Here is a 12,390-nt window from a genome sequence, read left to right as displayed (position 1 = left end):
TTTTCTTGACTTGCTGTAGGAGTGTATGTTATTAATTCTGTATTCCTATTGAATTATTTTATGTATAGGTGCGAATGGCAAACTTGATGCGTGTGTTAGGGACAGAGGCTGTCCTGGATCCAACAAAGATGGAGAAGCATGTGAGGGAGCAGATGGCCAAAAGACTGAAGGCTCACCAGGATGCCAATGCAGCAAGAAAGCTCACACCGGACCAGAGGAGGGATAAGAAAATCAGGAAACTTAAGGAAGATACTACCACAGGAGTCCATGTATCAGTGTACAAGTTAGTATATTTGGTTGTGGCTGGCATATTTGGAGTTTTCATAGGGAATGTTGACATTTTATGCTTTCAGTCCATGAAATCTTGCCTATAAATCAATAAGTGGAAGTTTAAAGGCTTTAGCAGTTGGAAAGGGTTTATGGAAGTTCCACATTATTTATTTTTCTGACATCTCTAATTCATATATATCCATTGCTGTAACCACCAGCTTTGATGATATTTATTCCATTTGCTCTTTTAACTAGTATTCTCAAACTTCAATGAGTGACGAACTGAATTCAAGTGAAAATGGTGGTTACCGGGGTAGGAAGTTATAGCCATGTAGCCAGAAATGTAGTTGTTGGTTTACACCGCTGAAAATTGGCAGATGTAAAGATGGCTAAAAGTTGCCAAATAAGAAAAAAGTCATATTATAAATTTCATTACAAGGACAACTTGTTTCTGAGAAAAGTGGGGGGAAATTTTGGTTAGCAGTGAAGGATATGAAAATTAAAAGAAAATGAATACCTTTTGTAATTTGTGTGCATACATGTGTGTTTTCTCTTCTTCATTTTTTAGATGTTTTAATTCTGGGTATTCATAATGTAATTTTTGATAGAAGCAAAGTAAAGTATTTTTTATAGCTAGTGCTGTAGGAATTTCATTTACTAATTAATTAAATCAGAGATTGGTACTTCTAGGGACTGTTATAAGCTACAGTTTAGGGGGGTATTTATAAAAATTATAGTCATTATTATCTCATATCTTCTTTTTCAGAGTGACAGACTTTTCAAATGGCTCCCACAAGTTTAAGGTTGAAACCAATGCAAAACAGCTGTTTTTGACTGGTACAGTTGTATTGTTTAAGGATATAAATGTAGTTGTTGTGGAAGGAGGACCCAAACAACAAAAAAAATACAAGAAGTGGGTAATCACTACATCTTGTAGAGTAAATTAAAATAATTTTTGTATATACAATTTCATGTTTCTGAAGACTTGTATAAATTAGGTTGACTTTGACTTTTTACTTGACATATCAAAATAAGAATCAAATTATTTATATGGTATTCTACTTTATATATCTTGGATATTAATGCATTTTTACTTTTAGGCTGATGATGGAGCGAATTAAATGGGCAGAAGAATCGCGTTCGAAAGATGCTGAATTAGAATCAAAATGCCAGTTGATTTGGGAAGGGTCTGTACCTGAAAGAAGCTTTGGGGAGGCAAGTATCACTTTCTGTGAAGTCAGAACAACTAAAGGTATGATTTATTGTTGCAGTATATTTGTTTATTTTATTATCCATCCTACTCATTAATAGTTAATCTATATCTGCAGATGCAGTTCAAGGCATGCCCCACAGAATCTTTTGCAAGAGATCATTTTAAGAAGCATGGAGTGGAACAATATTGGGACTTGGCTTATGGCAAGAAAATCCTGGAAGAAGCAGATGAAGGTGTCTGAGGTCTGACGCAATGGGAATGTGTATATTTAAGCAAGGGTTATCAATATTTTAATAATGATCATCATTTTGTTATCATATTGTTATTTTTGTACTTTCCTTTTTTTCTCTTATCTTTGGAATATCATTAAAAAAAGCTCAGGTGTTTCATAATGTTTTGATGAAACTTCTCAAATTAGGTTGAGTGTTGTTATGCAATCCATTGTAATTTTTTATAAGTAACATCACCGAAATACTTCCATGGACAAGACTTGTATGAACTGTTCACTATATTGTTATAAATTGTGTGGTAGATTTGACTGTGAAAGTTGAATTTCTATGCGAACGTGTTTTGTCTCTTCCAGCATAAAAAAACTGATATGAAATTTGTTTATAAATTGTCCTCATTTTCTGTATTTATTTTTTAAACCAGGTATTTTCTAGTTAATAGAGATTCATTTACTACTTAATTTTGATGGGTTTTCTACTGAACATACAGATGCATATTTTGCCCATTTGTTTTCTACAAGACTTTGCACTTGCCTGAATATAATCTGAGAATAATATTTGAGTGTTACTGTTCTTGATACATAGACTATAAAACCTAAGGATAGATAACATCAGTTAATATATATGTTACTGAGTAACACATTTGTATTATAGACTTCATATTAAGAGAAATAAGCTTTGATTCCCATTTTTGGAAGGGAGCAGATAAAAGTTATGTAGCAAAAGTTCCTTTGTTTCTTTTTATGGAAATCTATGAATTAAGGAAATTTCTGACAAATAAGAATTCTGACATAAATGCTACAGTTTACTTACATTATCAAATAGAGATGTACTATGCTAAATTTCTTTTCTTTTTTAATTTCGTGTTACTGTCTTCAGTTATGAAATAAAGTCTTGGTATGAGTCAAGTGGTGCATTCATTTGCATCTGTATATTCATCATTTTGATGTTTTAGCCATAGAGAAAGTGAGTTAGTGTTTCCCCAGTCTTTTTCCTTTTGACAACAGGCCCAAATGCTGGGTGGAGATAGAGCCCCTCTAAAGTAGCTCCAAGTTTCATTTTAGCCTCCTTTCCTGAAAAAACAGCAACTTATGTATGCCACAGCCAGAAGCATAGAGAGGAGGATGAATGTATTTGTTTTTTGTTTCTAATTTTTCACTTGAGTAACTGCGTGCAAAGCTTGGCACTTGGCTCATTGTAGTGCAGGGAAATCCTGTCCTGAATAGGTTAAACATGCTGATTTTTATACTTCTGTGTATATGTATTTTTACATACCATACTAAAGTACTGCTTATATATATTTTATAATTTAGACACTCATTCTCACACGCACACGCACACCACACACAACACACACACACACACACACACACACACACACACACACACACACACACACACACACACACACACACACACACACACACACACACACACACACACACACACACACACACACACACACACACACACACACACACACACACACACACACACACACACACACACCCTCTTCTCTCTCTCTCTCTCTCTCTCTCTCTCTCTCTCTCTCTCTCTCTCTCTCTCTCTCTCTCTCTCTCTCTCTCTCCTCCCTCTTACACTCTCTCTCTCTCTCACTCTTACCTCTCTCTCTCTCTCACTCCTTCCCCTCTCTCTCTCACTCACTCTTCTCTCTCTCTCTCTCTCTCTCCTCTCTTCTCTCTCTCTCTCTCTCTCTCTCTCTTAACCTCTCTCTCTCTCTCTCTCACTCTTACACTCTCTCTCACTCTTCTCTCTCTCTCTCTCTCTCTCACACTCTTACACACACTCTCTCTCTCTCTCTCTCTCTCTCCCCTCTCTCTCCCCTCTCTCTCTCTCTCTCTCTCTCTCTCTCTCTCTCTCTCTCTCCTCTCTCTCTCTCTCTCTCTCTCCTCTCTCTCTCTCTCTCTCTCACTCTTACACACACAGACATACCTACACTCACACTCACTCACTCACACATACACTCCTATACACTTACACTCGCTCTATTTATAGTTTTTACGTGTAATCGACATTTTAACAAATGTTACTACTAGTGCAGATATTTCTTTTATTGAACAAACTAAGAATGTTATTTGCACTAATGTAGCAAAAGATATTTCCCAAGTGCTTGTGTAATGCTGTAAATTGAACTTTTCTCAAGTTTTAATGTTTGATGTTAATGAGTGGCTGCCATTGACATGTTTCAAAGTACTTGGTGCTCCAGCTTTCTTCTTACCTTTTTCTCAGCTTGAAATTCTCTAACTCGGGTTTTCCTGAAATTTCCAGATCAATTAGTAATTGAATAATTTCTGTCTCTCTCTCTCTCTCTCTCTCTCTCTCTCTCTCTCTCTCTCTCTCTCTCTCTCTCTCTCTCTCTCTCTCTCTCTCTCTCTCTCTCTCTCTCTCTCTCTCTCTCTTTCCATTCCAATATGTAGCCCACTAAGTAGCCAATCAGAGTTTACCTAAAATCACAGAGCCCCAAGAGTCAGTACCAGAGATACATTTTTGACTGAATGAAAATTATGTTGATACTTTAGAGGTGATGGCTAGATCCAAGAACTACTTATTTATTTATTTTTGCTCTTGAGTATCATGTGATGAAATTGAAATTAATCAGTAACTGAGATTAATGTGACGAGTAGTTTTGTAGATATACGCCCACAAATTATTGCTGCTGCACTACAAATCTTAGTTTCATGAAGTGAGTAACTTTGGTGATGTCCGTGAAATACTTCATCCCCTCAGGCTTGCTTCTAGCTCCTCTCTTAAGCAGGCTTCTACAGCATCCCAGATCCCTCTCTTTGTCTCATTCATTATTTTTATTTTATTTTTTTTCTTATACATTGATTCACACTTGCTTCCTTGTTTTTTCTCTTCCTTTTGAAATCCGTGGCAAAGAACAGGCAGACACTCTAGCACACTATGCTATGTCCACATCACACCAACCACGTTTCTCACATATTCCAGCCACAGATTATTACCCCCACTTTAAGACCTACTTTCTGGTCAAGTCTCAGCACTAATAAATTACATACTGTAAAACTTATCAATCTTCCTGGTCAGCTCCATTTCCTCCGAACAGACGACTCTCGCTCGCTTGCGTGTTGGCCACACCCGACATTCGGATCCACCCCTATGTTCCCTATGTAATGTCCCTCTTTTCAGTTCCACACATTCTGTGGACTAACTACTAACTCAATTATCCTTCACTGCCCTTTACTGTACCTTCCTGTAGTCATACATGACCTTAGATGTCTAGCACATTTATTTTGCTTTTAACCATTAACCATTCCTTTTCTTCAATTTTCTCTCTCTCATTTCTCATGTGCTCTTCCTTTACTCTTCTTTTTTTCCCATATTCATTTACTGTTTATGCTGGTGTATAAGTCTATATGGCACATTAACCAACCCCTAAAATTCTGCCATGTAATTCTGGATTAGGACAATGTTCACTGGATAAGACCCCCCCATAAAAGCAGCGCCACTTCCAGAGCTCTATTTTATTAAAAGAATTCTGAAGTCACTTTTCTTCTAAAACACTAGTTGCAAGAGAGTTCTAACACAACTTGCCATGTGAGTTAAGTTATTGATATTATTATAATCTCTTTGTTAAATAGACTTGCCAGACATGAGTCAGTAGGAAATACTTGTGATGGGCTGTGAGAATTATGGAAGGTGGTGCAAAACAAGTGTTAGGCTGGCAGTTTCATATGTTTATCCTTCAGTGGAAAAGGTTCACGTCTGATCTGAGAAAATATGAGATCATGCATTATTAAACACAAAATCAGCATCAATCAATAACTACTGTGACAATATCAAAGCTTCCTATTTGGCTCAGTAGGTTGGTGCACACAAGGCGATAACTCAATATTGCTCATCATGTTAAATTCATTTCTTGAGTAATATCAAATAATACCAAAGAATATGAAAGTGGGACTGGCCATTACCTTCAACTTGCAATTTATATGGCACCTAATAAAAGAAGAAATTGCAAAATGCTAATATTGGAAATTATTAAAAACAAAAATTTACGTCGCAAATCATAACCTGCAGATTAGGATAACAAGTAATTGGTTTTATATTCAAAATTACATTAGAGAACATATTCTTCTGTATGATTATATAATAGACTTGAATACTGGGCCATGAAAATGAGCAAATCTACCAAGAGTGATATCAAATTACAAAAGATTTTAACATACACAATGTATGTATGTGTGGGTGTGGGTTTGTGTATGCTTGCGTACATGCATGTACACACGTATGTAATTAAGAGAGGTTCCTGCATGTGGTGCCACAGCTCCATGCAAGTTTTGAGATTTATACCAATACAGATATGCTTCTACTGGACAAAATTTAGTTCCTGATTTGTTATTTCTTAGCCCTCAGGCACTGGAGAATAAAAGAAAATCATTCAGCATATTGCTAGTGAGCAGATTCTTGACTTACATTTTTCATCAGATGGGAAACGATTTCATGTATCCTTAAATATATATAATTATATATATATATATATATATATATATTTTATATATTTTATATATTATTTTTTTTTTTTTTTTTTTTTTTTTTTTTTTTTTTTTTTTTTTTTGTGTGTGTGGTGCGTGTGTGTGTGTGTGTGTGTGTGTGTGTGTGTGTGTGTGTGCGTGTGTGTATGTGTGCGTGTGTGTGTGTGTGCGTGTGTGTGTGTGTGTGTGTGTGTGAGATAGCCCACTAATTATCTATTTTAGTCCACATTCAAACAAAGATTAAGTATGTGGTTAGCTGTTTGTTAGGAACATTTGTAAACAAAGAGTACTAACATTTTTTCTTCCTGCTTTTTAGTTCAAATGGTCAAATTTCGTTTTTGTACAAGTTAATATAGAAATATTTTTCTTTTTTTTTTTTTATAAAACCTCGAAAATATATTCATTGAGACTCAGCCCATTATCATTTTGGTCTAGAACCTTTTTATTCAACTATTGTCGAAGATGGTGTATATACCATTTAGATGTGGTATCTGATCTCTTATAAAATATATGAATATCTTAATCCATAATTGTAGTGAAAATGTTGGATAGTGAAACATTTTCAACTTTTGATACTAAAGAGTAAAGTTACCATGTATGCTTTACTCTTTTGTAACTATGTATGACAATATTTTGTAATATATATGTAATGAGCAGAAGAGAAACATATAACATTTTGGTTTCAAGAAAATAACTTTTTCTTATATATATGCAGTGTTTATTATCCTTTATATAACTAAACAAATGGCTTAAAACAGTACTTTTAACAAAACTCTACAAGAATATTTGGGCCATCATAAATTGTATTCACATATCAGTGCAATACAAGAACTTTACTATTCGAACACATCTTGCGAAGTTGAGGAGGTTGTAAAATGAAGTAGGCATTTTTGTCTACTTGTTATAAATTGGTTCTTGTGAGAAAACAATTTTTACTGTGATCTGTAAAGGATTCGCATCCCACTGATTTCATAAGTATTATTAACATACTACTAATTTCTTATAATGATTAATGAAAATAAAAAGCAGGATCAGATGCAATTACATTTATGTTACTTAAAGCTTAATTACTGCTACAAAGAGCAATATTTATCAATCATTATTTCATGATGTTTTCATTCATGTGTTTATTAACTTCTCACAAAAATATTAACTATTGGAAATCCTTTATTTACATGACTTTGTGGAATTTCCTTGACCTTTGCTTTTAACAACAGCATATATACTTTATCAACTTACAGGGTAACTGCAGATCATTTTTTTCTTATTTCCAGTAAATGTCACATTACTGGTTTACCTTTGTACTTGAAGTGTATGTTCCTTCAGTGCTTTGCTAAACTCTTCAGTATCTACTGGGAACTTCAGGGTCTTCTTATTAATTCACAATATTCATCAGCTCCTGACATTTATTCTCTTTGTTAATATTGTTTTTAATTTAGTTTCACCATAATAATCTGAGTTAAGGCATTTAATGCACTTCCTTGAATGTAAACAGTATCTGTCTCTTTCTTAGTTTTCTTCCATTTTTTAAAATTATTTTTAAATTATTTTTTAATTATTCCAATTTGATATCAAATTTGGATTTTTATAAGGTAAGACACAGAATTTCTGTCTACCAAGAACTAAAGGAGAAATAAATATATTATTTTCCTGCTATATGCTGCCTTTGATTTTGAAAAATTGATTAATGAGGTGTCACTAGGGTACAACAAAAACAGTTCTTACAAAGTTTCCTTATTTTGGCTTTTCCAAAATGCCAAACTTTAAGCATGAAAGGGTCTTAGAACCTTTTCTGAATGATCCAACATCATCCTGTAAATTTGAAAAATTATAAATACTGAAGTAAGAACATTTTATTTTATTTCTCTCTTACATGATCCTGTTTTATCCCTGCAAACCCAATGTTTGTGCCTAAAGCAGTGCCCTTCCCTGCTTGGATGCCCTTATCATTAATGGTAATCCAGCTCTGGGACTTGAACAGATTACATTTACACCTGGAGGTAGGTGCAGACCCAATGAGGTTTGTCTTACCTATTACTAAGTATATGAAGCAGTATAGGCATTTATAATTTTTTCTAAAATACAGGTATTGTAAAATAACTTATAAAAATTCAAGATTATAAAATATACTTACTTCTGAATGCTTTTACAGCAGTACTATACGACCTTTGATGTCTAGTCCATTTATTAAGCATTACACATGCAAAAATATATTTGAGAACCCAAGAACAGTAGACCTTCACTTTATGGTTAGATTCCATTCCAAAACTTTGAAACATGTGAACTACAGTTTTACCCCTAATGGAATATCCATTGAAGGAACAATGTTCCAACTTGCCTTATTATTATACAAAACGAAAGAAGATACTCTGTAGGCCAAGTCAGTGGGTAACCAGGAGCATTAACACCTTGCACATCCCTCACATTTGTTTTCCCTACTAAGCTGCTTAAAGCCTAAAGTTCTCTGGGTAACTGGCAGTGTTATGATTATATTTATTATTATTATTACTGTCCCCTGAATAATTTTTTGCATAATAATCATTATTGTATTTTCACTGCATAAAGATGTTTGTCTGCATTTCAGATACTGAATTTAGAAAGTAGCCACACAAAATGTACAGTGACAGACTCCAGTCCAATGTGAGAATAAGGCAGAATGGGTACCAGTTAAGAGTTAAAACAAATAAACATGTCAGAAGTCAACACCTACTACTGAGGCTCTGCAACTGACAACACAGTCATCACTAGACACATCCCATTAACAGTATACTTATTCACCAGGATGGGAAAGCTATTTGTGACTAAATCCAGTGTAAAAATGATAGCTGAGGTATTTTACTGAACACTATGTAAATGGTAGGATCAGATAACCATGGATGTTATTACTACAATACCATTTATGACTGAGCACTTTCATAGTTCTCTTTCCCCGCCTTCTATAATTGTTGTTGTTGCAGTACCCCTGCATCACTGGAATGTGGTGCACCTGGCTGACTATAAGACCTGGGCTACTATGCTTATTTATAATATCTGATAACCATGGCCTAGGAGAGGTAGATGGTGGAGGCGGTATATAAGGACCAGTGCCCAACTATGTGTGTAATAATAAAATGTAACACAAAAGGAGTTATATGCTAATGTATACAATTTATAACCATACACAGGCAACTGGCCACATTATACAATAGCATTCTCTAGGGATTTGGTTTCCTATGTGAATGGTTTAGCTAGAATGTTATCTACTTTCATGGAAGATCTGATCCCAAATTTTCTCAACAAAACAAAAATTATCAGACAATCTGTGTTGGATTCTGTTTAGTTTCAGGTTTGGTGTAACCCACTGTTGGACTATAGTTTTATTCTTTTTTACACTTACTCTCCAGAAGTTCTCAGTTATGGAGTCACTATGGCTAACTTGACTAGAAAGCAATCCATGTCATGATTGTGACAGTGGTAGTGACCATGATACAGCATGCACTAGAACTCTTTGTAGCTGGTGAATGGGAAGGTCAAATTACATCATGATTGAAGACAGCCACCTTACTGAATTTTCCACAAATAAAAAAATGGATTACACTCTTTCATTATCAGCACTGTGGCTAAAATGTACCTCAACTGCCTAAACATTGAAGTTTTTCAAGCTTTTAGGAGCCATAATGTCCTTCACCATAAAGTAAGAAAAAAATCTTTGATCATCAAAACAGGCAGAGAGTTATCAGGAAATGAAGGTCTGCTGTACTATGTTTTCTTTTGTGAGTTTTGTTTGTACAGAGATGGTTCCAAAGAACTCATTCATTAAGGAGCCAAGAAGTAAGCCTACATTTCCTCAGCTGATTTCCCATTTCATTTTCTGGATTTTTTATATATATATTTTTAATGCTATTAATATTGAGATTCTTATTATTGTTGTTGACATTATGATTATTATAATATTATTAACATATATTAATATATATACAACTAATAACTACCTCCTTGGTGATAATGCACTTGTGGAGCCATCTGAGTGTAAAGACAATCATTATATAAAAAGATGCAGCGGACATGGTATGCATTCTTGCTATCCCAGCAACAGAGGGTTACAATTAAACTCTTTATCTATATGAATATAAACAAATCTCTTTGCGACAAGTTATTTTACACTAAAACGTTTACCATAAATCACCCCTAGCACTCAGGCAATGTATGAATAAAAGAAAAAAAGAGATTTTTAAAAATATATTTATAACAAGTTAAAACCATGTTAGAAACACAGATATCTACTGAGCTTTCATCTTAGCAATCTTCCAAGAAAGGTAGTTTAATTATTTACACCATTCTCTTCATATAGAAATGAAAACTCAGTAAATACTATATTCTTAGCACAGCTTCCATTTTGTGATAAATGTTATTTCATATCAGACAATAATGATGGAAGGTGTCTATCTTGTCATATAGAACCACCACCCGTATAGCTTTAAAAGCCACACTAAATAATGGTGCATTGTGACGCCTGGCATTTCTCTACAGTCTGAACTTCACCCCCAGATTCCGCATTTTTCACAGCTTCTGCCACCTCCTCAAAATCTGGGAACTTTCCACGACTGAGCTTAGAGAAAGCTACTTTTCCATTGATGGTAACCTCAAATGAACCTGGAATAAGAAAAAAATGTATATTAAGACTAAATTAATATATTTATTATGCTAAACAAAATTGTTAAAAACAAAAATTATTCTACATGCACAAAATTGAGATAACATACGAGTTTGAGTCTAAAAGTGACATACATGCCTAAAATATTCAGAGTACATTTGAATCACTGCTTTAAACCAAAGAAATTGAAGAAGAAGTGGACAAAGAAGAAGTAGAAGGCAAGAAAAAAATTAAAACTGAATCCTTTTCTCTTGAACACAAATATTTTACAGACTGCTTAAAAATACAAATATTCCAGACTAGAAAATACATGTTGAAATTCTTCAACAATTATTGAATAGTAAATAAAAGCAAGAAGAAGTAGAAGAAGAAGAAAGATAGAAAGAAAGAAAAGAAAAAACACACACACTAACTATTAATGAAGTACACAATTTCCTTTTCTTTCCAAACAAACACACAGACAAACAGATGCATGGATCTCTCTCTCTCTCTCTCTATATATATATACATATATATAAATATATATATACATATATATAAATATATATATACATATATATAAATATATAAATATATATATATATATATACATATATAAAATATATAATATATATAACATATATAATAATATATAATAATATTATATTATTATATATAATATATATATATATTATATATAAATATATATATATATATTATATATCATATATATATTATATATATATTATACATATATATATATATATATATATTATATACATATTATATATATAATATATATATATATTATATATATATAGATATTATAATATATATATATATATTATTAATATAATTTTATATATATTAATATATATTATATATATTATATATTTATATATCATATAAATATATATATAATATATATTATATATTATATATATTATATATTATATTATTATATATATATATATATATTATTTTATATAAGGTTAATCCTGAGTGGACTAAATTATTAATCTTTCATGATAAGGAACAAAGGAAATGCAAAAATATTCCCATATTTCAGCTTTTATCTAAAATGACACTTGGAAAGATGTATACTCATTGGAGCTAATTTCAAATTCATTACTGAAATATCAATACATAAAATATCTAGAATTATTAAATATTTCCAATTTAATAGGCCTGGTGTACTTAACACCAGTGTGCTGTGTGACTGTCTAAAACACACATACAAAAAGATAATTAAAAAATCTACACTATACAGCTTGGTTAATAATATACTCTAATCCCTACAGTTATATTACTATTATCAGTTATACTGTCGTTATCATAAGCCTCAAGATAAAGAATTAGGTTGTCATCTGATAAAAAAAAAAAAATAGCAGAGCCTAATATATGCTTCAAACTCCATAGGATAAACAATAAATAAGAATCAATATAGCAACTTAGCATTTGTAGAGAAGCACTATGACTAGCAAAATAGATACACAAATTGCCAACATCACTGGAAACTATGAAACACAAAATATAAATATTTACCAATGACACACG

The 12,390-nt window shown here is 32.7% G+C and overlaps 2 protein-coding genes across 3 annotated transcripts in view; one reads left to right on the top strand and one right to left on the bottom strand.

The window, feature by feature from the left end:
• Positions 1 to 2,087, top strand: part of LOC119580165 (U4/U6 small nuclear ribonucleoprotein Prp3-like) — a gene marked incomplete in the record, with an annotated part of 9,394 nt that extends 7,307 nt beyond the window's left edge. The window contains 4 exon segments of the mRNA XM_037928138.1: positions 69 to 283; positions 1,037 to 1,183; positions 1,371 to 1,485; positions 1,599 to 2,087. Of these exon segments, the coding sequence (XP_037784066.1) occupies positions 69 to 283; positions 1,037 to 1,183; positions 1,371 to 1,485; positions 1,599 to 1,724 (603 nt within the window).
• An 8,337-nt stretch (positions 2,088 to 10,424) lies between these two features.
• The window catches only part of LOC119580164 (selenoprotein W-like), a 7,678-nt gene continuing 5,712 nt past the window's right edge, over positions 10,425 to 12,390 (bottom strand). For both annotated transcript variants that reach the window (XM_037928135.1, XM_037928137.1), the window contains one exon: positions 10,425 to 10,853. In XM_037928135.1, coding sequence (XP_037784063.1) covers positions 10,690 to 10,853 — 164 coding nt within the window. In that variant the 3' untranslated portion in view covers positions 10,425 to 10,689. The remainder of the gene's footprint in view (positions 10,854 to 12,390) is intronic.

Source organism: Penaeus monodon, chromosome 13 (assembly GCF_015228065.2).
Source record: "Penaeus monodon isolate SGIC_2016 chromosome 13, NSTDA_Pmon_1, whole genome shotgun sequence".
NCBI lineage: Eukaryota > Metazoa > Arthropoda > Malacostraca > Decapoda > Penaeidae > Penaeus > Penaeus monodon.
Note: the sequence above shows the minus strand (reverse complement) of the source record. Positions and strands in the feature narration are given on the sequence as shown.